The sequence below is a fragment of the Sceloporus occidentalis genome, unplaced genomic scaffold (genome assembly GCF_023333645.1).
Source record: "Sceloporus occidentalis isolate IW3139 unplaced genomic scaffold, rSceOcc1.0.p SCAF_103, whole genome shotgun sequence".
NCBI classification, from domain to species: Eukaryota; Metazoa; Chordata; class Lepidosauria; order Squamata; family Phrynosomatidae; genus Sceloporus; species Sceloporus occidentalis.
This window is the reverse complement of record NW_028317083.1, coordinates 3446989-3474178: the sequence shown is the minus strand read 5'-3', so window position 1 is coordinate 3474178 and position 27190 is coordinate 3446989. Positions and strand designations below refer to the sequence as shown.

General features: G+C 42.3%; 2 protein-coding genes across 3 annotated transcripts in view; both read left to right on the top strand.

Moving 5' to 3' along the window:
• Positions 1-72: 72 nt before the first annotated feature.
• Positions 73-15560, top strand: LOC149283551 (IQ domain-containing protein E-like). Its single transcript, XM_089497484.1, has 17 exons — positions 73-202; positions 909-979; positions 3441-3554; positions 3813-3863; positions 4670-4740; positions 5098-5170; positions 6402-6565; positions 7498-7525; positions 8819-9015; positions 9860-9940; positions 10582-10681; positions 10906-11055; positions 14078-14188; positions 14511-14608; positions 14935-15107; positions 15255-15371; positions 15463-15560. Exons 1-17 carry the CDS (start codon positions 73-75, stop codon positions 15558-15560), a joined length of 1827 nt encoding a protein of 608 aa, XP_089353610.1.
• Positions 15561-18594: 3034 nt separating this feature from the next.
• LOC149283550 (protein tweety homolog 3) overlaps positions 18595-27190 on the top strand; it is a 45673-nt gene continuing 37077 nt past the window's right edge. For both annotated transcript variants that reach the window (XM_089497507.1, XM_089497506.1), the window contains exon 1: positions 18595-18720. In XM_089497507.1, coding sequence (XP_089353633.1) covers positions 18595-18720 — 126 coding nt within the window. The remainder of the gene's footprint in view (positions 18721-27190) is intronic.

Sequence of the window (27190 nt, the reverse complement as noted above, 5' to 3'; positions counted from 1 at the left end):
TTCACCATTTTTATTACGTTAGCCATATTTTAATTAACATTTATCATATCATCGTGCCCTCATATCCCAGGTATGGCGCAGCCTCTGAGATCAGATATTGACACGGGTCAGGCCTGGACTAATACTGCAAGCAGCACTCCAGATTATCTCAAGGAAGCTCTTGGAATGAAGAAACCCAAATATTCCCGGTCTTCCAGCAATGGTAATTACGAACCATCAGTGATGATCACATCTGACACTTTCTTTAATTTAGACCGGGTTATCTTGAATCTTCCGGGCTGGGTCATTTACTGATATTAGTTCATGTCTAACTAAATAAATTTTGTTATTGGGACCCTGCAAAGACAAGCGCATTGAACATGGAAGGAACACACATTAAACTTGGATAAAGTTGACCTAGATGGCTCCCTTTCCTTTTTTGCAGACCGTATCATAGATCTTTAAATGTATACATGTTGGCACAGGTCCTGTTAATGCCATTTGTAGTATAGTTAACAGATTAAAAGGATCAATCTTATTGAGCAACAAACTTGATTAATCTTAGTCCCTCGCCATGTTGGGCACAAATATTTTATATTGAGGGCCAATTATGAAAGGGTGTTCATTTAAACATACAGTATGTGTGTGTGTGTGTGTGTGTGTATATATATAATATATATATATATATATATATATATATATATATATATATATATATATATATATATATATATATATACCGTATATAGAAGTGAAATGCACTAGACCACCACTAGGGGGAGACAGACATCTTAAAATTATCCTCAATCACCCTTGTTTTTTCATACTTTTTTCCCATAGATGCATCAGATGTGATTTAGAATGTTTTATCCATCGAAATCCAATGATTTGTTTAAAAATATGTCTTTCCTGTTTCTATGCGCACCTAGGTTACATTCCCGGCACCCCAGACTACAAGGAGAAGGAGGATATGTATGACCACATTTTAGACTTGAAAAAGGTATGTCTATGCACAGGGGCGTAACTAGACGCCTCAGGGCCCGGGTGCGAGAATCTGTTAAGGGCCCCCCTCACCCCCCCCCCCACCCCCTCACCCCCCCCCCCAAAAAACATGATTTTTACCCAACAATTTTTTTTCAACTAATTCAATTTACATATTGAATCATATCTAAAAAAATCAAAGAAAAAGGGGCGCATGTACAAAGGGCATAATCCAGGGGTGTCCAAGTTTTTTCTGCAGTGGGCCACTTCATCAGAATTGTATACGTGCGCGGGCCGCACTCATTTTTCACTGTGACAAAAAATATGGCCTTTAATAAAATATGCAGATTAAAATAAAGTAAAATGACACAAAACCTTTACTCTTCCTCTCACTGATTTCTGGGCCTTGAAAGTTTTGCGACTACAAATTCAGGATTCCCTAGATTTATTCTAGGGATGAACTAAAATGAAAATTCTGGACCAAAACATTCAGGGTTCACTTAGCCAAAACCGAAAATGACCCCCACCTTTAAAAATAATAATAAAAACTCACATGTTTAATAAAAGTAGGTAACACACAATTGGACAAAATTAGCAATATGACTTGGCATGATAGGAGTGTGATTGCTAACAGCAATCACACTCCTATCATACCCAGGCAACCAGTAAATGCTGGTACCTAGGCATGATGGGACTGTGCTCGCTGTGATTGCTGTTAGCAATCACACTCCTATCATGCCAAGTCAGCCAGTACATGCTGGTACAGGGTGGCTGTAAGTGATGTGCAGACCCCATACTGCTGGCAGCATCACTACACAAGGGGGGCAGCTAGCTAGGTTTCAGCATGTACTGGCTGACTTGGCATGATAGGAGTGTGATTGCTAACAGTAGTCACAGTCCCATCATGCCTAGGTTCCAGCACTTACACATCCATCCAGTAAATGCTTGAACCTAGGCATGATGGGACTCTGATTGCTATTAGCAATCACACTCCTATCATGCCAAGTCAGCCAATACACGCTGGTACAGGATGGCTGTAAGTGATGTGCAGACCCCATACTGCTGGCAGCATCAATACACAAGGGGGGCAGCTAGCCAGGTTTCAGCATGTACTGGCTGACTTGGCATGATAGGAGTGTGATTGCTAACAGCAATCACAGTCCCATCATGCCTAGGTTCCAGCACTTACACATCCATCCAGTAAATGCTGGAACCTAGGCATTATGGGACTGTGATTGCTGTTAGCAATCACACTCCTATCATGCCAAGTCAGCCAGTACATGCTGGTACAGGGTGGCTGTAAGTGCAGACCCCATACTGCTGGCAGCATCACTACACAAGGGGGGCAGCTGGCCAGGTTTCAGCATGTACTGGCTGACTTGGCATGATAGGAGTGTGATTGCTAACAGCAATCACAGTCCCATCATGCCTAGGTTCCAGCACTTACACATCCATGCTATCACACACACACTCACACACTCATTTATTCATATAATCATTAATTCACAGATTCATTCCCTCAATCACACACACTCATTCAAACACCCTCCCCACCCCCTTACCTGCACTGCATCTCCCTTCGATGCCGCTAACAGACTTCAGCAGGGGGCGCGGCCTCCCTCTGCCTTCTCTGCTAAAGCACAGAGGAAGTAGGATGTCACGTCAACACCGCTTCCTCTGTGCTGTCCAGAAGACCCTCCCAAAAGTAAGTAGTAGGGCTTGAGGTGCGGCTCGTGTAAGATCGGTTGCCCTGGCTGACGATCTTACGCGGGCCGCACCTCGAGGTCTCGCGGGCCGCATTTGGCCCGCGGGCCGCATGTTGGACGCCCCTGCCTTATTTAAAAAAAAAAAAAAACGTAAAAAAGATTTCGGGCGGCCCCTTGGCTTGGGCCCCCCTGCCGCCGGGGCCCGGTCGCGGTCGCGACCCCTGCGACCCCGGTAGATCCGCCACTGTCTATGCATTGTTTACAAAGACATTCAATTCCTCATGAGAACCATTTCAACCACAACGTCTGCCATAGTCCAGTCAATCTAGAAATCTCACAATTTAGTTCATTTTGGTAGTTTGATTAATTCCAAAGGCCTAGTACTCATTGTTATATGTATTTTGCATCTGTAATTATCTTCCCATTGATCTAGATATTACACCATTCAGCCCAGGGTGTGAACATCTGTAGTATGTATTACTAGAGATACTAGAAACATAGAATTAGCAGTTAAGAGCCATTCAGTCCATCTAATTTGCTTGTTTTTCCTGATGCAAAGGCTCAAACCATAATCAGTCCTTGGTCTTAGATTCAAGAGCAGGATCTCCATCCTATGTATGTTTAAATTCCCTCACTCTATTAGCCTCTACTACTTCTGGTAGGAAGCTGTTCTCTTACTTCCATACATTACATATAAACCTCTGACCCTCTAGTTTTAGACTATGACATATTTTTCTAACATTTGCATCTATGACGCCCATTTTCCTTTTTCAGACACTACAAGCTCATAAATCGGAGAGCGATATAACGAAAACAAAGCTAAGAAGGTTGGAAGAGGAAAACAGCCGTAAAGATCGACAGATCGAGCAGCTCCTGGATCCATCCAGGGTCAGTTATAAACCACACTTTATTCCTCTACATCTTTACATTTGTATATTCAGCCCTTGCACAGCCAAAATTTTCAAATTCCAAAAATAAGTTAAAATAAAAGTTACTTTGGCAAACGGCAAATGCATTTTATCAAAAAACAAAAGTTTTGCGGTTCTTTACATATGGAGATTTCAGAATTTATTTTCTATCTTCTTTTACATAGTACTTAAAATGCAAAGTCTAGTTTTCAAGAATATATTGTGTTTTTATACTCAGAGTTCAGAATTTACAAGGAGCCTTGTGGACAAGAAAAGTGACAACAGTCTGGTAAGTTAAGTGTTTCAGTTCTCTGAACCCCTTCTCTGTATATATATATATATATTTGAGATTCCCAGCTCGCATTCAAAGTGTGAGCTTTTGATGCACAGGATCCTGTTTTACCTTTTACAAGATATTTCTAATACCATAAAGAGGAAGTTCCAGTATCATCATTTTGATAGCATCGGAGCGGATGTGAGAAGCCTCCGTGTTTATGAATTATGCAGACAGTGTAAAACTGAAAATGAGCGAGAGAATGAGACAGAAAGCAAGAATGAGTGATGTGCGAGACTCTCAGAAACAAAGGATAATTCTCATGAGACTTTGCAGGGGAGTTGTTGCTTTCACTCTTTTTTCACTATGAAGGGCCAACACTAGAACTTTTCTCCAGCAAGAAAGTCTGAGCTGGCCCTGCATAGTGCATAATTCAATTTGTAAAGCGACTTCCAAAAACCTTTGATTTAACTATACATTATGCAGAGGGTGCTAAGCTCAGATTGGACCTTCATAATGTATAGTGAAGTTAAGGAGCTGAAACACAATTCTTCTGCAAATTCTTCTGCCAGCTCTCCATTAAGCGAATAGACCCCAAAGAGAGACCCACACCCTTCACAAGTCGGTGAGAGACGGCTCAAAACATTTTGCAGGGTGGTGGAAGGGGTTCTGTTCTCACATACTCTACGCACTTTGATGGTACATACAAAATCTGTTGTTGTTTGCAGAACTTCTCTACAGCACGAGAAGCTGACACTTCATTTATTATGTAATATAATAACGTATTGCTCTGCTTTTTCTTCCTCTGTTCTTTGTTTTAGCTTGTAAACACGCTCAAGCAGAAGATCTTGAAGTTAGAAAAACAATGTAAGGAAAAGGATAATGCTCTAAGGTATGATTTAATCCCGAGTACCATGGTGGGTTGGAAAAAGCAAAATCAGGAGAGAAAACACCTAAAGGGGGTAGTATTCTGGATGCCACAACCCAATGGTTTACTGCCAAGGAGCAGGGAAATATTTGTCTCTACCTTTCTCTTCCTATTCTTGCGTCTGGATTCATTAGAGATCACACAAGGATATGACATCATTAGTCATCGTAAGTGAACTTATTCGGTAATATGGTACCATCTGACTGTAACTTAAGTGTCTTAGGTAGTCTGGGGATGCCAGGCCCAATGAGAAATGATCCCGTTGTTTAAAATCCACCAGCCTTATACTATGTGTCATTTTCTCAATTTGTGTTCATTTAGCAAACTGCAGACAGAGCTGAAAACCACAAGCCTGGAGGAGATGAAGATTGCAATGGAGGCCTATTATGAAGAGGTAAATCCTTAATGGGTCTATCACAAGAAATTCACAATTATGTTTGAATATACTCTTATGTGACACAGTAGAAAGATGGCTGAATTATCTCTTCAGCCATTATCTCTTCAGCCTTTGTGAATACATTTATCTAGAATCACTTACAGACATTCCAGTCGTCATAATTGCCCCCCAATGTATTTGCACCATTTATGTTTTCCAGGAATTGTAGAATGCATTATAAGAACTTATTAAGTACTTAAAAATGCATTCTTCATTGGTGGGGGACATTGTACTGCCATAGCTGTGATGGAAACCAGTAGGGTAGAGTTATTTTCCAAGGGCCAACAATCTAAGATCTGTAACACTGAACAGAAAATCCTGGATGACTACTTTTTGGTGGGGAATGTGGGTTGACCTTTTGGTTCTCACATCCCCTTAAATACTTTAGTGATTCCACTCTTCGGAGGGGAAACCAGAACATCTGTCCCTCTCTTGGTCTCACCATGTTGAGAAGGAAGGGGATTACGTATCCATTTGGAGAGAGATTCCCGAAAAGAAGAAGTTTGGGGGCCTGGCGTTCCTCTGTGGCCTTACAACAGCACTGGCACCTTCATCATCGACATGCTTTTAATGTATATTATATTTCAGACCTGCTAAGTTCCATTCAACACCTCGGAGATGCATGAAAATACAGAGGCATCTCTTAAAGAAAATGCTGTTGAACAAAAATAGCTTGAAACGTGTAGGCTTAGAATGTTTGCCGTTACTAGGCTTTGTGTTATGGACTTCATTGAAGTATTGGGTTTTCTGTATTCATAGATTCAAAGGCTACAAATTCTCCTGGCTAAAGCCGAGACAACAGAGAAGAGGTGTGTATTTTACATGTAATTTACTCACTAATGAATACACAAACAGCACAGCGGACCGAATACGTTTGGTAAATCCATTGCTGAATTATGCAGTGATTGGGGTTAATCGTGAATGTGCTCCCTCTCCTGTTATGAATTAACGTTAACAGTTCATACAAAAGCCGCTAGCAAAATCTAAGGAGCCCTGTGTATGTTAGAAGTCAGAAATGACTGCATCCTCGAAGGAAAAAACAGTTACAAGTAGTGAAAATCCATTAGTCGAAGATACTTATCATCTGGGATCTATTATACTCTGGCCAGCAACCCCTTAAATTGTGCCGTTTCTTTTTTTTTTGTTTTATAATACATTTTTTTGCACACGTTTATTTTATTTGTGGCAGATTGCCCCTGGAAAGCAAAGAATCACAGAAAAGACAAAAAGTGCTGAATTCTGCAGTGATGAGATTATCCAAACAAGTAAAGGAACTTCAAGAAGAAAACCAAAGCTTAAAAGCCGATCTGGACAGAGCATTGGCCCAGTCCCCTACGTCAGTCAGATCGAAAGGTACTATCTAGTGCATACAAGCTTAACGGCAGCCACGCTAAATAAGAACGCATATTAAAGTGAATTTCACAGCAGATAGGTTTTTCCTTTTGTAAAGACTCAAACCTCAATCAGTCATTGCCCTCATCTTAGATTCAGGGGCCAAATGCCTAACCCATAAATGTTTAAATTCCTTCACTGTGTTAGCCTCTACCACTTCTACTGGGAGGTTGTTCCCAGTAGTGTACTTGGGGGGGGGGGGGGGATGCACCCTGGGTGCTGCTCATCATGGGCACACAGAGGTCCCAAGTCTCCCTGAAATTCTCCGTCAATGTCTCCCTACCCTCTCCATGGACCACAGAGTCCCTGTCTCTGCATCTTCTCTTGCTTCTTCTTCCGTCTTCTTTCTTCATCCACTTCTACCCGGAATCAGCTTCGTTGACTAGGCCTCCCAGAGTACTTCCGCAAAAAGGGGCGCGGAGCCACGGCACGCAACCACGTGGACAGCCTCTCCCCCGTTCCTCCAATCGCTCCACCCTTTTGAAGAAACGCTGTTTGAGGCCTGGTCAGCGGAGCTGATACCAAGGAGAAATAGGATGAAGACGGAAGAAGAAGTTTGAAGAGAAGAAGCAAAGCTGCGGGAAAGGAGATAGGGACATAGAAGTGGTCTGTGCTTTTACATTGTAAAGTGTTGGTTGGGCAAATAATCTGCCCCAGGTGCGAAATATTCTATGTACGCCTCTGGTTGTTCCACTTATCCAGCACCTTCTCTGTAAAGTCAGACTCCCTTCCCTTACGTCTAAGCCTCTGACCCTCTTCTCCTCCTTTGAAATAAACTTCCGTCCTGTACTTTGGTAAATCCCTCTACGTATTTAAATGTTTCTCTCTTCTCTCCTCCCAGCCGTACGTACTGAGATCCCTCAGTCTTTCCTGGTTGTTGTTATTGTTTTCAGATGTTTTGAATTTGATTATAAAAGTTCGGTGAGTCTAGTAAACATGTTTATCTTATTTCCTAAAAATGCTTAAATAGGAATCTGTTTTTCGATTGTTAGGTTATAGTGATTGGAGCAAACAGAGGCTGGTGAGGAGGATTTCCGAACTCGAAAAGGTGAGAGCCTGGAAGCCACGCACCCTGCCGTGCGTTACCGACTTTACTTCTAGAACAGGTTCCGATAATCGGGGAAGGATTTCTCATACAGCAGGCGGCTCTAGCAAGGCAGCTTGTGCAGTTCCAGCTTCACAGAATGCCTCTGGTTTTATATAGTGTGGACATTTATAGTATTTACAACTAAGGATATTAAAAACATAGAGAGTGACAGCGTCTAAGACCCATTCGGGCCCATCTAGTGTCCTCGTTTATCCTGAAAACACCCTTAATCAGTCTCGTCTTCAGGATCATATCATATGGGTTCGGAATCCCTATCCCACACATTGAATTCCCTCGCTGTAATTAGCCTCTACCACTTCTGCTGAGAGGCTGTTCCACATTTTTCAGTAAGCTAAAACTTCCTCACATCAGGGGTCAACAAATTTGGCCACCCTAAAAATTTATGAGCCCACTTTTTTCTTCCTCGATCATGTTTTTTTCATATATTACCCCGTGGTCTGCGTTTAAAGGATGTTTAATGGGACAATACAACATTAAACACACGTTTCATCCGTGCTGCACCACTTTGTAGGGTACTGCAGTTAACCCCTTGATGACCAGGGGTATTTTACACCATAAACGCTCAGGTTTGTATGTTTAGCCATTATTCATACACTTACACACACTGACACCATACAGTAACAGAAACACATGCTCACAAACACCTTACAGTAATACACATGCTAACATTCATGTACACGTGTGCTAACACCATACACTAATACACACACTATATGCTGACATACACACTCAGGCTAATGCCATACTGTAACATACACAACACCATGCACGCTAACGCTACAATCTAATATACATGCGCACACTATCAAACAACATACACATACACTGGCTAATAATGTACATATATAAAAACACACACTAACACTATGCGCACATACACACTGAATCTGGCACTACAATACTGACTCACACACATGCACACTGATACTCACAGACGGACTCCAGCACCATACATACACACACTGACTCTTGACACAAGAGCATACACACACACACATTCACAGACGGACTCCAGCACCATACATACACACACTGGCTCTTGACACATATGAAAATATCAAATACCGGTATGTTGGGGTTTTTTTTGTTTTTTTTTAAATGTTTAGAAGTTGGAGAATCAAAGTCCATCCCCCGAAGCGCAAATTAAAACATCTCCGGTCAAACGAGATCCCAAGTCTCAGAAGGAAAATGACTCTTCCAGCATCAAGCCCGACCTTAACGAGGAATGTGAACGTTTAAGGAACCTGGTCAAGAAAATCAAAGAAGATCGAGCTGCCCTTCAAATCCTTCTTGGCTCCAAAGAGTACGGAGGCTTTTTTTTATTTTTATTTGTGATGTCAGCGAGCGTTTAGAGGCCTTCAAAGTGCTATTCCACTTAAGCCGTCTACGTGAGGCTATGCCATTAACTTTGCAGAAGAAACTCGGTCTGTCCTATTAAAATTTCACATGATAGTATTGTTGGCTAGAAGTCAAAGTTTAGAGGATTTAAGATGTATACGTGGAATGAATCTACTACTAAGCGAAATGATTTAGCGGTGCTTTTCTGCCGTGCCAAACACATCTCCCATCTCACAAGCCAAACTTACCAAGTACTAGTTTATTCATCGAGATCGTCTCGGCTATTTATCTACTGACGTTCAGACATACGAAAAACAATAAGGACAATTCTAACGTTTTATGGCTCTTTAACGGGGAAACCCCTGGGAAATCTTTCTTTTTAAAAAATCATAAATGAGTTAATTTTCCACAATTTCAAATATTTGATGAATTGTGTTGCGCAGAAGAAGAAGATGATATTATTGTTACATTAAATCCTTATGATTTACAGAGCCCGGATTTCGCTTTATAGGTAATAACCTGATGTCTTTTTGCAGTTAGAGATGTTAATGAATATTCACCTTGATAAAGAAAGAAATGGCAGATGAAATGTATGATCTTATTAGCTCTGCATCCTCCCCTGTGCACAGTAACGCCATGCGCTATTAGTTTACGAATGCTTTGAACCCAGTGAAGCTTTTGTACAGAAATGTGGTCTTTTTCACCATAGAAGACCGGTCAGTAGGTTATATGCTTTCTAAGAACCCTTTATAAATTCTGCTTCAAATCAACTTTATTTACATGATCCACCGATGTTCTTCTGTTCCCAGGACGGAACTTAAAACACTAAAACAAGAAAAGACGGAATTAGAGAAGCAATTGCAACGTTTGAAGGACAGAAATGAGGAGAGGTATGATGGGAGTGATAAAGGTCCATTGGTACACAGGAGTGATGGGAGTGATAAAGGTCCATTGGAACACAGGAGTGATGGGAGTGATAAAGGGCCATTGGAACACAGGAGTGATGGGAGTGATAAAGGGCCATTGGAACACAGGAGTGATGGGAGTGATAAAGAAGTGATAAAGGGCCATTGGAACACAGGAGTGATGGGAGTAAAGGGCCTCTGTACGCCTATGAAGATTTTCCATTAAAAATCATCCATTTCCAGCTACAATAGACATTTACAATATTAACCCCGTCTGCGCTGGATTTCTCATCCATTTCATGTTATTTGAATGGACAAAATGTGCTTTTCTGTCAAAAACAAGGACATTTCTAAGTGACCCCAAACTTTTGTATGGAAGGGTAGATTCTTTGTCTAGGAAAATATGGCCTCAGAGCAGGAAGTCTGAATACCTTAAAAAGCAGGAGGATAAATAAAAATAACAAATATGCCAGTGTTGGGGTGGATTTCTGTGCTGGATTGAGTTTTTATTAAAATGTGATGTTTTTCACTCATAGGTGGCCAGTTTATGTCTCTGAATATTCCCCCCCCCCCCTAAAGTAATTAAACATACTGGATTTGGGCTTTATTTGCTTTATTTCAATTAGTGAAGAGATTCGGAAGCTTAACCAAAAAGTGAAGAAGCTGGAGGCTGAGCTGGAAGATGAGAAGCATGAGAAGGAACTTACCAGGAAAGATGTGAAGAAGGTAATTTTTAAGTATGTTTGGTGTTATTTCCCACAAATTTAGAATTTCATATTTTCCGTGTTGCCAGGACCCAATGTCATATTATAATTATAAAAATATAATATGATTAGCCGCACCAACCGCCATTTTGCTCAACGCACTTACAGAATAATTTTTTTTTTACTGCGGAAAACATTAAAATGCTTTTAAAACTCGTTTTTGGTGCGGTTGCTTTTGTCGGGCAGAATGATTCGCAAGGATCCCGTCCAGGTTCTGGAAGGAGTGACCAGAGTGCGGTGTCGGGGTCCGTCTCCTCCGCTACTGCGAGAGAGAGGCAGCGGAAGCAAGAAGCCGCCGATCTCATCCAGAAGAACTGGAGGCGATATAAGAGCAAGGTACTGCTTACCGGTACCGGCCTTCGGGACGCTTAATTGTTACCTACAGAGAATTTTACCAATCCAGAGAACTAATGAGAAAGCATTATGTGCTCCAACTTAGCAAATGCCTTAAGGTGGATCTATCATTTTCCCAACTCCTACCCTTTACGGTTTAGTATGATATGTCATGGGGCTTACAATTAACATTATATACACCACCTTTCAAAAGTTTGGGGTCACTTAGCTGTTTCCATGGAGAACAAGGACATTTCTGGCTGTAACATAATTGCAAAAGGGTTTTATAAAGATCAATTAGCCTTTTAAACTTGGATTAGTGAACACAACGTGCCATTGGAACACAGGAGTGATGGGAGTGATAAAGGGCCATTGGAACACAGGAGTGATGGGAGTGATAAAGGGCCATTGGAGCACAGGAGTGATGGGAGTGATAATGGGCCTCTGTACGCCTACAAATTTAGGTGAAAAAAAAAGCCTAATGCATCTCAGTCAATTCTAGTTTGGTCAGACCCTTTGAATGTATGCAGTGGAAGAAGCTCTGCGGAAATGTCTGGTGCTGTATAAATAAAACATAATAATAAATGTAAATTCTAATGTTAAGTTACACTTATTTTGCAAGCTTTGGCACGGAGTTGTTTAAGTTTCTTTTTCTTTTTTTTTCTCACAGAAAGAAAATGCTGAATTGGAGGTAAGCAAAATGATTTCTGTCCATTGATAAAAAAAAACGTATAACCATCTTAATTAGTGATAATTGAGATTTCTTGCCCAATAATATAAGACAAAATATATATTTTTTTCTACTTGACTGAGAGGGTGGAAGATAAGTGGAACAGCCTCCCAGCAGAAGTGGTAGAGGCTAATACAGTGAGGGAATTTAAACATGCATGGGATAGGCATATGGCTCCTGAATCTAAAACGAGACCAACGACTGATTAAGGTTTGAGTCTTTACAGCAGGAGAAACAGGCTACTAGAAGGGCCGAGTGGGTCTTATCTTCCATCAATTCTGTGTTTCTATATGTTCCTATATGAGCTCTATATGAATGGCTAATTGGCCAGCTTCTATTACCATAAGGGGTTAAACCATATATCGGGATTGACTAATGCAGGTTGGTTTGACCTCCCTTTAATTCTTTGTGGAAATAAATGAGCTGTGCCGTATGTGTATAGTATCTGCATCGCCGTCACTTATTCCTGACCCGCGCCGTAAATTACCGCTTTTACCTGGCCATATAAATTCCTTTACTAATGCATCAAAGAACATTCCTGAGATTAAGGAGTCAGCGATGTCAATGTGATTCTCCCGAGGGCAGCAGAAACACTTTATATCCCAGCAATGTCCAACCACGAAGCACAGCCCTGCTCCTGAAATCTATCTTAAAAGAGCCTGATGTGCCGCCTGACCTCCGTGCCCATTCTGCGGGCCTTACATCTCACTAAGACGCAGATGGCTTCATTAATAAGACTCCGAACGTGGCCAAGGCACCTGATTGGCTACTGATGATATCATCATACTGCCTCCCGACTGGCCGCTTCGTAGTGACATATCGTCTGCGATCTCATTATGATTATGGGAATCGAGATCTAGAAGCCTCCGTTTCTTCCATCGTACATTCGATATGCTATGAGGTGCGACGTTTATTAGAGAGGAAAAAAAGAACATTCTTCTTCAAACACAGATTTAGTTATATCTTGGAGATTTTAGAATGAACCCAGCCTACTGCTTCTACACAACTTTAGCTTAATTATTATATTATTATTATTTAAGTATTATATATAATTATTATATTAATATACATATATATATACCGTATTGGCTCGGATATAGGCCGCCCTCGTATATAGGCCGCACCCTAAAAGTTTGGTGCTTTTTTTAAAGAAAAAAACATGCTGCCACTCTGTCCTCTCCCCCCCCGGAGATATCCTGCCACTCTCCTCCCTCCCTGAGATATGCTGCCACTGTCCTCCCTCCCTGAGATATGCTGCCACTCTGTCCTCTCCCCCCCCGGAGATATGCTGCCACTGTCCTCCCCCCCCCGAGATATGCTGCCACTGTCGCCCCCCCCCCCCCGAGATATGCTGCCACTGTCCTCCTCTGCCCCCCCCCCCGACTTGCCGGCACCGGAAGTTGTATACGCGTATTGCGTAGATGTCCCCCGCCGGCCCCGCAAGACACCCGGGAGTCTGCTCCGGTAAATCGGGGGGGGGGGGGCAGAGGTAAAACGCATCGTGCGGACGGTCCGCACGATGCGCTTAGACAACCCCCCCGTGGGAACTGCTGGCAGGGGAGGCTGTCTGTGCGTATCGGAGAGTAGGATGCAGGTCCCCTGCACCGCTGCGGGAGATCTGTATCCTAACCCCGCTGCCTGCCCGGCGCCCGGGACTGCATGACCCCGAATATAGGCCGCACCCCCACTTTAAAGACTTAAAGTGGGGGGGGAAAGTGCGGCCTATATTCGAGCCAATACGGTATTTATTACAATTAAAATAAATATTACAAAAATTCAGATTTCTTTAAAAAAGGAGAAGGGAAATATATTTTTTTTCCAGCACTCTGCAGCGTGTAAGAGATGGATTCTTCGATAACAAGCATAAGGAATCTTAAATAAGAAGGAATATCTTCTCAAAATATTTTTTTATATGTTCTTGTTTCTCCTTTTTGTAGTTTTGGTGCTGTTCATTTATGACCTCATTAAGCGCATCTTGTATGAGAGATTGTGTCACCAAACAGAACCTTATTTTATCCGATGCTACTTTGTACAGAGACGCTCCCCCCCCCCAATCTATAAAATGGGTTATGCATATAAAGTTATTCTTGCGCAATGTTCCTGCTGATTGCACCATTCCAATGGTTGCTATGGTGATAAGGCTAGTTTTAAGAATTGTCCAGGATCACTCTGTACAGATATATCCCCAAGGTTCTCAGTCTTCCTGTTGCTGGAAGTAAATGCTTTTGTGCGCTCTATATCATCGCCAGCCTTGCCGAGTTGTAGTAACGTTAACGGGTTGGTTTTCGCACACAGGTGGCTGAAATGCTTCAGGCAGCCATTCGAGGGCACTTAGCGAGACAGAAGTACTTATCCTCAACAGGACCTCGTTCCAAGTCTCCCAGCGCTGACAGTCTCAGCCGTCAGGTGATTTGTGACCCCCCATTGTTACCGTTCAGCTCTGTAAAGTGGTCCTATGTCATATGTTTGACTAGCAGTAAGTAAACAGAGAATGGACTGATAAAAAAAAAAAAAAAGGAAGGGCTGGAACCCTAATGACTTCTGACCACCTATGGTGACGTTTGTGGGTTCGCCACGTTGGCAATTTGGGTGGCTGAAGTTATCCTGCAACTGTCTCGCCTGGAAATTAATTCTTGGCTGCACCAAAATCACCCTAGATAATAACGTATTGATTATAGACGGGGAGAACGGGACTCCAAGAATCATGGCTGATATCCTATCATTGTAGGACCCACCAGATGATGGCAAGAACGAAGACGACTCGGTCAGTTTTCTGCAGGCTACTTTCAGAGCACATCTGGCTCGGACGAAAATGCTCAGCAGCAGGTGCGGTAATGAATGTGAACGGATCGGGTCATAGTTAGGTTTAACAGTTCTATGCATGATAAATTGTATCAAAGTTTGTCTTCTTTTTTTCTCTCTCTCTCTGTGCCGTTACTATTGGTGAATTTTACCGGGTGAAACTTGAAGGCGCTAACATTTAGGTATACTGTGTTATGCTAAACAAGAGCATCTCAAGATAATATACGTGCTACCATCTCCCACTTTCAAATAGTCTTCCTTCGTGTTTCTAATTTTCATAAAATAATAAATTCTGGTTAAAAAAAAAAAAGCCAGAATTTATTTACTAAAATCTCATCATCCGGTTGTAGAGGCCGAGAGCAGAGTTACAAAGCTAGCTCTGGAAATGCCAGCAAACCGATGCCTTTTATTTTCAGGTCCGGAGAACTGAAGGACAGAGACAGCCCTAGCAGAATTCCAAAAGAGAACGCAAGGTCATCGTTTTCACGCAGGTCTCCCAACCGCGATGCTCGATACTCTTTAGGTAAATTAACAAAACATTGAGAGATGGCTTTACTATAATTGTGATAACTTTATGAGTTCTTTAGATTTTTTAAACCTCAGTAAGAGGGTCGTCCTCCGTGGGTTGACTCAGTCCTTTTTGTCATCTGCTTTATTACTTGATCTACAGCTGGTGGAAGCTCTGGAGACCTCAGTAAGGATCTGATTGAAGAGCTAACATCAGAAGAAGAATCAATTCATAACAGACCAGGGTCCATCAAAGGTTCACCACAACGTCTGCCTTTAGGTAAGTGAGAACTATTGCGCAATTTACAAAAATATAAAAATGTTTTCCATGCTTTTAATGCCGGGAATATGTTCCGTATCAAAAAATTCAGGGAAGAACCAGCAACCTGTAGAAGACTCAGATGACTCTGATGGCATCATCATCGTGTCTCCATCGCGACCCACAAGAAGAAAAGACTCTGGTTTTTAGAACGGAAGGAATGCTGTTGCTTTGTGCCTTTTTAAATCTCGTTGCCGTTTGGAAAAATCGTTTAAGCGCCCAAATGGTTATTTTTTTAATAATCTTTATTCCATTTCTTTTAAATTCCTCTTGTATACTTTTTTATTATTTTTCTATTTATTTTTTTATGTACCAAAAATAATATCTTGATGCATCTTTGTGCAAAAGCAGTGTCTGTTTTTTTGTTTGTTTTTTTTACCACCAAAGCCATATGTTGTCTCCAGTCGCTAAGAACTAATAGGACAATGCCGGGCAGACTCTTCCTTGCCTGTGAGAGGGCGCAACGTCTTCAGAACAACACATGGCCAATTTGAGTTTGTGATGAACCTAGTCCAATGCAGGCAATAGCAAAGCTGTCCATCACGGTGCTCATTCTTGGACAGCACCTTAAAATCAATTGTCTATCCCCTAAGATCTACAAGGAACTCAACAGTAGAACTTGGTAGGTCCAGTGAAGTCAACTGTGTTCTGTTGACCTCCAAAATGTTATTAGCCCACTGAAGAAGACATTATGAACATAGAATTGTGCAGCTCAGTTGCGATCCTACAACACCAATGCATTTGCAATTTGATCTATAAGGCTTCCTAATGGCTCAATTTACGTCTAAAAAATAACTTTTTTTTTCCTGAACCTATTCCTTTTGAGGTTCTCAATTTGAGGGAAACACATCCTTGACTCAACTCCAAGAGGAGCTCATCTGAAAGATGTTTTTTTTTCCATACCAGACATCCTATTTCGAAATCCTATTTTCTTGTTTTGACATATTCATAAATTAGAGCAGGCTTCCCGGAAACTCTTTAATAATGTATAGGTACGCATATGCCAAGCATGGCACCGGCAATGATTTTATTAGTAGATGCCGAACCACTTTAAAGAACCAACACACGCAATTCGGTGTCTACAGCACTAGGTCTAGCTTTCTGCCATTGCTTTAGAGGGTCGATTGCTCTGATATCAATAATTGACTAAAGTCACTTATTCGGACCCAGCTACAGAAACATAAAATACAATTTCCTTATCAAAAAATAAAATATCTGGCTAGTTTTAGATGCTTAGTATTTATTTCATAACATGTATCAAAAGATTCTAATTTCAGCACAGAAATTTGTATTCAATTGAAATATTCAATGTTTAAAGATGCTTATTAAATACATAACTGATATCTATGGAAACACTTGGGATTGCCCCAGGAATTCGTAAATTCTCCTGAGTCTATTAATACTTCATACAGAAAAATAATATGAAAAGGTACGAATTTCATCAGGGATGAGTGAATTTGAGCAGCGAACGTTTTATTCTTCTAGTCGCTGTTACATTGTGTGATCCTTTGGAGCTTTCTGTTCTCCAGAACTTCATGAGCCAATCAAGCTCTGGGTTTTTTCTTTACCCGGACTTTGCAGAAGTCTGTTTAACGCACCGGAAATGGGAAGTGTCTTTTTTTTAATTAAACTCTGTCTTGGGTAATATTGCTGCAGCCGTTACCGAATCTGACTCAGGAAATTATACCTGAACGATGTGACATGGATATAGATGTGAGACTAAAACAAGTTAAACGACACGTGATGTGACCCCCCACGCCATACGTAACACATGCACACGCTAACACACATACCAGCTCATGTCAACAGACACTTTGACACACACATACACACTCATGCTAACACACATACTTAATAGGCACTTAGTGTAGCTAAATTACACTCCTCTCAGTTACACATACATAATCATGGTAACGACCACACACGCTTACACTCAAGCTAACACATACATACATACTCACTCTCTAACCCTCTCACTTACTTACATCTTCCTACTTTACTTACTTACCCGCCCCACCCAATCAGACGGGGTAGATGAGAAGAGAAGATGGGGATCAGACTGATGAGGGAATACAGAGAGGGGAGGACTGATATTAAACAAGGTGGGAAGAGGGACAAAGTTTGGGGGTCACTTAGCTGTTTTCAGGGAAAACAAGGACATTTCTGGAACATAGGAGTGATGGGAGTGATAAAGGGCCATTGGAACACAGGAGTGATGGGAGTGATAAAGGGCCATTGGAGCACAGGTGTGATGGGAGTGATAAAGGAGTGATGGGAGTGATAAAGGCCTCTGTACGCCTATGAAGAGATTCCATTAAAAATCAACCGTTTCCAGCTACAATAGCTGGAAAACATTTACAACATTAACCCCGTCTGTGCTGGATTTCTGATCCTTTTAATGTTATTTTAATGGACAAAATTAACTTTTCTTTCAAAAATCAAAGTGATCTCAAACTTTACAGAGAGAGAGGAGGGCTGAAATCAGACAGGGAGGAAGGGAGCTCAGAGAGAAGGGGGTTGGCATCAGACAAGGGATAAAGGAGTGTATGTACAAGATAAGGCATCGGGCATCAGGGTAGGAGACGGAGGGCTGGAATCAGACTGGGGAGGAGGAGGATACAGAGAGAAGAGGGCGGGCATAAGACTGGGGAGAGAGTGAATACATAGAGGAGGGCTGGTACCAGGCAGGGAAGGGGGCGGATTCAAAGGAGCAGGGTAGGTACCAAGCAGGGAAGGGGGCGGGTTCAGAGGCAGGAGGGCTGGTACCAGGCAGGCAAAGGGGCGGATTCAGCGAGGAGGGCAGGTTCCAGGCAGGGAAGGGGATGGATTCAGCGAGGAGGGCTGGTACCAGGCAGAGTAGGGGGTGGATACGGAGAGAGGAGGGCCGGCATCGGACTGGGAAGGAGGGGCTGAATCTGAGCGAGTCTACGGGAACAAAGAGCCGGATCTCGGCTGCAGAGACCGATCCAGACAGGGACCCCCGTGTGTTATCTGCCCGGGGACCCGCACACCCCCCGGCTGAGGATGAGCTGGGGGGCAGAGGGGAGCATCAGCCCCCAATCCGGTTAATGAGCCTCTGAATGGACTGCAGGGGGTCAGCCTGAGACCTCAGCGGAGCCCAGCAGCCCCCGATCCCCCAGTTCCCCCCCCCATGCCCGTGAGCCCAGACCGGCTGTGAATCACCATGGCCGCCGCCATCAGCTACACCCCACCTTGGTGGGTGAATCTCCTGCACCGGCTCCCCCACCTCAATATACAATGGGAGACCCTGAGTGGGGACTTCAGACCAGAAGACCCCGACTACCAACAGGTAAGTCATCAGGTGGGGGGTGGGGGAGGGGAATACCTGCTAAGGAACTGGGGGTCTCTGGCTGCACAATGCATTGAAAAACCACCCACCTGGCATACATAGGGTTAACTAGGAATAAATATTCCGCTGTGTTCAGGATGTAGACTAATTGGGGGGGTTTCTTGCTGCATTGTTATTGTATGCATTGGATTCTTCATTTTGAATATAAGTATTACATCATCAGTGATGTCATTGTATTGCCTTTATCTTTTCTATGTGTGTGTGTGTATATATATATATATATATATATATATATATATATATATATATATGTGTGTGTGTGTATATAGCCGTGACCACTTGCTTATCTGACCCGGCCGGCCCGTTTTGTGTGACCCGCTGTGCCGTGAGATAATGTCACCTTAATGTAACAATGGCAGGAAAGCCCACACATGGTGATGCCGTGTTTTGCGTGTAAATAAAGCTTGTTCCCCACGCAGGGGGTGAGTTTATTAGTTGGGGGGGTTGCATCAAGATTACGATCACTCACATTTATTTATATAGCGCCAGCAGACAACGTAGCGGCGTCGCCGTAGGAGACAGTGACATTATTTACCATGCAAGAAATCACCGTCCCTGGTTTTGGGAGCTTACAATCTATCGTGCATGAAATGTACAAACTGCCTGGACTCTCAGATTTTGCCCTAAAATTTATACATTTTTACTTGTTGCAGAAATGTTACAGAGTAGCAGACTGTGATCATGACATCATAGTAATGTAGGGTGACATGTTGACCTCTTTAAGGGATGACTTCTTGAGATGTATGATGTCATGCAGGCTGCATATTGGTTAAGAGCGTCCTGTTGGATCAGATCACCTTGTCTACTGGAGCGTGGAATTAAAGTATATATTATATACGGGACCAGCCTCTGACCAATCAGTGCAGCCCGTTAACCCTTTGCTCTATAGCCTTCCCCTATACATTTTCCATTAGACATTTTTTTTCTACCATATGTTTCTAAATCTAAAAATGGCCGACGGTCTAAATATACATCCCAGAATCCTTCGGGGTTTTTTTGCCGGCTGTAACGGTTTATCACACATTTCGTCTGTATACGGATAAATCAGACTGAATATTTTTGGGTATAATTGTCGGTTTTTGGGGTCAGAGGTCCGGGTTTAGTAAGATTATTTATGTGTTTTGTTAATCATTTGAACGTGTGCTGATGTCAGTTTGGAACCCGTACAAAAATGATGTCATTCTGTAGAAAGGCGCGATGAGATCATTACCCCCCCTCCTTTCAAAAGGTGTTTAACTCCTTTATTTTTTTCACGAGGGGCAGATTGTACGTTTTTCACCACTGATTACCCGTTTGCCCCGGACATTATTCCGATATTTGCCCCTCTAATCCGTCCGCTGTTTTCTGCTTCATAGACTCAAACCTTAATCAGCAATTGGTCTCGTCTAAGATTCAGGAGCCGTATGCCGATCCCTTGCATGTTTAATGCCCTCACTGTATTGCCCTCTGCCATCTCTGCTATCTCCCTTATCCACCACCCTATAAGTAAATTCAAACTTCCTTACACCGGCTTCTTGTTCTGAATAACACTTGATACGATCTGAGTCCAGACAGGCGGTCCAGGGTCTATGCAGTGGCAATCAAAGGGTTAACTATTGCATTCTGCCCAAAATCAAATAAGATTCTTAAAACAGGTGAATGAAAAAGATGTTCCGAAGTGTTACTTTACTGAAAAAGGTAGTAACTAAGTGGAACAGGAACCCAGCAGAAGTGGTAGAGGGTAATACAGTGAGGGTATAAAACATGCATGGGGTAGGCATACGGCTCCTGGATCTAAGACGAGACCAACGACTGATTAAGGTCTGAGTCTTTACATCAGACTAGACGGGCCGGATAGGCCGGATCTTCCCCGTGGGATTCTGTTTCTCTGCGCATGTTGGTGTCGCTGAGGCTGCCCGTTGTGCGCTCAGCGCTTCCGAAAACCTTTCTATGTTTGCTCACAAGCCATAAAATGACGATGTTTGCAGAATGTGGTGGCCGCTTGGCCGGGAGCTCCGATTTCAGGGGGTGACCTCGGCAAACCATCTGCTGCGGGCACCAAGCGGGTTTATGTCGCGAACGTTCTGCGTGTTCTCAGCCGCTGCTTTCTTACAATGTTCCGATCTAGATAATTATTATATATATTTATATTATATCTAGATATTATTTTATATGTTAATCTAGATTTGTATAACATACAATATAATAACATACACAGGACCCCCATCAGAAGTCTAGATTAGCATAGGACCTTATTCCTCCCCATGCTTCTCCCACTGCCCCTCACCGTGCTGGCCCCAAAGTCCAGAATGGAGTGTCCAGGGCCGGATCCATGTGAACCCAATGCCCATGAGTGACCTGAAAGGGGTAGAGGGTCCTTAACAGAATTTGGAGGCTCCCCCGTACTCTGATACCGCTGTACCCTCTGATGGCAGCGCTGGAGATTCGTTTGGAATTTCTCGAGACTCGCGCTTATTCCGCGGGTGTGCTGGCACTTAACTCCTTTTCACTTCTTCTTCTACACACACACACACTTACATACACACACACACTTACATACACACACACACTTACATACACACACTCTTACATACACACACTCTTACATACACACACTCTTACATACACACACTCTTACATACACACACACTTACATACACACACTCTTACATACACACACTCTTACATACACACACACTTACATACACACACTCTTACATACACACACACTTACATACACACACACACTTACATACACACACACACTTACATACACACACACACACACGTTGGGAGCGATGATTTATCGTTGTCTGACCCCTTGATGTGAAGACGTCTCTAACCCGTTATCCCGTTTGCCTCCGGGGCAGATTCCTATCGTTAAGAATGTGGAGGTGGAATGGAAGGGTTTTTTTGTGGGAAAAGCTTACTTTGTCAAATAAGGGAACGGAGTTAATGGGGTTTTTTTTGGGGGGGGGATAAGCAGATCTTGATTGTCTGATTTGAGTGATAATTCTAAGCGTGTTACACGTGTTTCTGCATGAAAACACTTCACCCCCACACGGGACAACCTCCTGAAATGACGGTGCCCTAAAAAAGGGACTTGGGTCACCGGTCTGGTGGGACCTGCTGAACGTTGTCTTTATTTCTTGTTTTATATATAGCGCCATCTTATTCCGTAGCGCTGTATAAACCCCTGCATGAAGTGAAGGGAGGTTCTTTGGGACGGCAGGCTGAAGTTCAGGGAAAGGTAGTTCCCTCCGGGTATTAATAGAGGTCCTGAATTTACGCGGCACCAGCTCTCCTCGTAGGCCCCGTTCCTCCATCCGTGTATCACACGCTCTGCGGGGGTCCTTCCGTCTTCCTTGTCGATGTCTCTGTACGGAGGTTTGAAGTCCGGTCTCACGGAGAAGAAAGGTGTAGGTTCCGTGGTAATTTAGGACACGGTATTGGGGGAATTGGTTGGATAGCGTGTATTCCATACATTATACAGGAACACGTGATGTATGGATTCACCTCCCGGGTGCTGTTACCTCGGGATCTCCGGTGTCTTCTCCTCCAGTGACTGATAATAAGACCTCGTTCCCCGGAGACTTGTGTATCCATTTCAGTCTTTAGTGATTTTGGTTATTTTGTTACAGTCCAGGAAGTCTTCTGGTGGAAGTGAACCCTGGGGAGGGATAACACCAGAAATGCTAGGAACGCAGCGATGTGCAGCGTCTTCTTTAATTATATTTATTGGAAGGGCTGACTCAGCGTCTTTGGCCTGGAGTAATAAAAGAATTGCCCTGTAGATAAGAGGCGTCCCTCGCAGTCAGGGAGACCTGCGGTGCTGGTGTCTTCCAGAGATGGTTAACATCACCTGTGGAGCTGGGCCTTACCGAGAGGGTGGAGGTGGTAGATCGGTGCAACGACCTTCCAGCAGAAGTGGTAGAGGTTAATGCAGTAAGGGAATGTAAACATGCCTGTGATATGACTAGACTATGGCCAGGAACTGATTTAGTCTTTACATCAGGAAAAATGGGCAGAGCGGTTCTTTTCTGCCGTCAAATTCCATGTTTCCATCTCGGCGCCGTGGGAGCCATTGCTCCAGATCCAGCTGGATCGTTGCCGGTTGACTTCTCCTGCTGTAGGTTCGCCTTGTAGCCAATAAGATGTCCAGAGGTGCAAGAATACCCGAAAATGTAAGGGGGGACATTCAGCCAGTTTGGTTCCAATTAACACAACCTGACCGTGGTGGGCCAAGTCAAATACTGGACTCAAACTACTCCACTTCCCCAAAAACTCCAAAATACAGGCGGTGTGCACCCTTATCACGCAATATAACAACGATCCACGTACACAATGATTATGTTTTTAATTTAAATGTAATTGGGTCTAATTCTTTATATAGTCATTTTAAATAATTCTTGTGTGTGTGTGTATATATATATATATATATATATATATATATATATATAACATACATACAGCTGGAAAACCCATTTTAATTTTGTGAAAAATACAATTGTTTTGGAACAGAAAATGTAAAATATAATTAAAATCTGATTCAAGTAATAAAAGTATTAATGGGGGTTATCAGGTAACTATGGCATCGCCGGGGTGCTTTTTTTAAGCTCCTCTGTGTATCTGGCTTCATGGACAGTAGTAAATTCCTTTGATATTCTCAGGCGGAGACAGCGTCTGGGTCCTGCTGAATTGCTTGGATTTTTTTTCCTCCCCATGGTATGCGATTATTTTGTGGTTTTTCCCTCGGCGTGTCTGATGTCATTAGTATGGGGGTTGTGTGTGTGTGTGTGTGTGTGTGTGTGTGTGTGGGAAAAACAGGACCTATTAAGTGTAGGCTGAGTATGTCAAGCTGTCTATATTTGCCGAAACATGTTCTGGTTTTAATTAGAATTTGCCTGATGAGACGCCTAAAAAAAAAAAAAAAAATTATTATTATTCTTTTATATAGCGCCATCATATTCTGCAGCGCTGTACAATGGGTATTCAATTATTTAAAAAATTAAAAACTAGAATTTTAAAAAACTAAAAAAAAAAAACAGCACAATATTTGAAAAATGTTTAACTTTTAATGTGAGCAAGAAAACAAACAATTATGGGATTTTGTCCTTAAGAGAAACGGTACTGTTGCATATTTAGTTACATCTTGCGCAATCTGTTTTATTCATTTTATTTGCTTGTCCTGAGCCAGTGGAATTTGGTTAATGGACAAAAACCGTACAACGCTGCACAAAAACACTTAACCCCATTTCCATTATGCTACACCTCTCACCTCCTAACATGAGAAAAGCCCTCCACCCTTTATTCCCACCGTCACTGCTTCGTAGGTCTCGGAGGCCGTGAGAATGGAAGATATGTGGACGTTTCTGTTAAAATAACAATTATTCCAGCTCTGACATTAATCGAACTTGTGCAATATAACCAAACATGTTCTAGATTGTAAGCTCTTTTAAGCAGGACCCTCCTTACTTTGTAAGTATAGATTGTCATGTGATAAACTACTCCTTATGCCGCTGTACAGCGCTATGGATTATGATGCCCCTAAATAAAATAAAATTAATAATCATAAAAACATCCCTGCAGCTCATAATCACAAAAATGACATTCTTTTTCCTACCCAATGTTAACATAATAAATTTATATACATATATAATTATTGTTATTATTTATATCTATATAACATATATTATTATTATATATTATTATAACTAATATATTTTTATTATTTGTAAAGGTTATATAGATAAAAATTATGTGTATTAGTTATAGATATCAATTTCTAATAAAAACATATATTCATATATAAATGGAGTGAGGGGTGTGGTCAGATATATACGAATGAATGATAATTCATCAAAAAAATGTCTAGTCCTCTACAGGTTTTTTTTTGTGCCATTTATTTGAATACGGCTGAAAATGGTGATGGACGGCTTGTGTATAACACTTCTAGGGACAGGCCCTGGAGCCTCGAACGCGCGTTCTGCATGAACGGGTAGATGCCGTCTCTCACAGGATGAATGAGGTCAGGAATTAGAATGTGCTTTTGGCAAGAAAGACAAATTTCAAGTGATATTCAAGGCTTACACACTAATTTAAGAAAAATAGTAATACATGTGTATTTAAAAAAAGTATCCTGCGTATAAGCTTCCTCCCTCTGTACAGCGCTGAGAACAATGAGTGAAATTAGAGTGCAAGCTTTCAGGACGACTTTGGTTTTTCCTTGAGACGTTATGATAGGGAGAAGGTATGCCTTCTTACATCAACAAGAATTTTGCCTCATTCATATTTTTTGCAGGGAACGCTTAATCGTCATGTGACACAAAGGCAGGCACTGATAGGTTGTTCCCATAGAAACATCAAAAGATTCTTAAAATTCTCTGTTTTTATGTGATTCAAATTTGAGGGGAAAGAATAAAATGACAGTTCTGTAAAAGTTAATATGTGCTTAACACGCTGGCGAGTGTAATGTCTCACAGAACATACGTGTCCTAGACATGTCCTCCGTTGACATAACTGAATTTTAATTTGCTTGCATTATAGGAAAAATCTATTTTCAATATTTTCTCCCCCCCCCCCCAAAAAAAGATGCCATTGGTCCAATGAGGAGGAATGACTTCAAATGTTTCCAACCAGAATCATTTTTTTTTTAAATAAATATCACCCAGTTAGCAAAATCTGTAATATTCCCATCGACACATTTCTTGGTTTTGCTTCAAGTGTAAAAGGGACAGTGAAAAGTCTTTGGACCGGGATTAATTGCTTTCTTTATCCGGCTGCCTCCTCCGTTACCAGGCGCGCGTGTTATTGGGCGATTACGATTTCCATTCTTCATTAGGGTAAAAGTAATTGTCTTTGTGATTCCTAGACATCCCTGCTCCTTTCGCTGTTGACATGACAGAGGTTAAACTGGACGCGCATGGGCTTCAGACAGACGGAGTGCTAATGTATGGGTAGGAGCAGCATCTAGATGCCTGTTGTTAAAGGGACACACGCGCCGACACGTGCTCTTTAATGCATAAGATTGCGTCCCCCTTCGAAATCTAGAATCTCCCCATATGTATTTGCCCTTTGCCCCAACACCCCACCTATTTGCCGTGCAGAATCCACGTTCGTCCGTTCACTTAGCGCCAGCGTTGGCTCGGGGAGTGTACGTGGAAAGCGTTTCCAGCAGCCAATCATTGTCAAGAATCATCGGATCACGGAGGAGCTGCTGCTGCACTTTAACAGGCATTCTTCTTTAGTGGGGGGGGGGTGTCGGGGACAGCAAACTGTCCCTATAATTCCTGGAACATGAATATAACAATGCTAATGTTGAGTTATCAAAGTTTTATGTGAGATCTGGCCCTTGCAGATTAAATATTGTCTATGTATTGCGTTAAGCGGTATACTAACAGACGCGCAGATAAAAGGCATAAAACAGGGACTGTGGCTTGTCCAATACCTGCATGACAGCAACAAATGGTTAAAAACCACAAGCTTCCAAAGCATTGTGCCCTAGGGACTCATGTCATTGACACTCTAGCCTGCAGGCCATGGAAACAAGTCACACGCCTCAGACATTCCAGATGGTCCAAGAGGGTGACTTTTGTTTAAAGGGACCTCATTAGAGGAGTTGGTCGGGGGCGGGGCTTTACCGAGACTTATATACAAGGCGTCCAGAAGAAGAATAGTCTATTTTTTTATTTACAAATGTTTCTTGTTTCTATACAAATTATTAAGCTTTATCAAGCCAAACGTAGGACTGATTGGTTTAATTTTTGGGTTCAACTATTATGGAATGTGTGATGTTAAAAACAGACAAAATTCAGGAAATGGATATTTGGGTTATGCGACCAGCCATGAGAGTTTATTTTACAAAAATGTTGAATTTCAGCAATTTGCTTCAGTCAAACAGCGCTAACTTCCTTCTTGTAAACAATAACTGGGGAGATCGTAACACAAAGCAGATTGCGATCGACCTAACAGATAGCCGACGGGGCATAAAGTGGGAACAGCCGCAAGTGGACCTCCCATGTCCTCCACCGTCCTCTTCCTGCTCCAGAACTGGACGGAAATATTACCTCCAGCTTTAAAAGCCCTCCAGCCCAAATTACCGTATCACAATGTGCATTAGCCCAGGGTCCTACTATTTGCCCTTAGCAGTATGGCGATATTATCCTGGTGCCTTCAGTAACAATGACTCGAGAAAGCCAGGTTAGACCTTTGCCTCGTGAAGCGCACCTTCCACCAGGCCACAAGTGTCCCAGTTGGAGTCAGTTATGGACCTAAATTCACTCAACTAGATTTCTTTTAATTACAATTTCACCAAGATTTGGGTACATTTGGAAAAAAATCACTGATGCTTCATATAATTATTAGCTATAGGTACCTCATTTAAGGTTTGTAGACGTCTCAATCACTCATGCTGGTGTGGACTAGAAGAAAT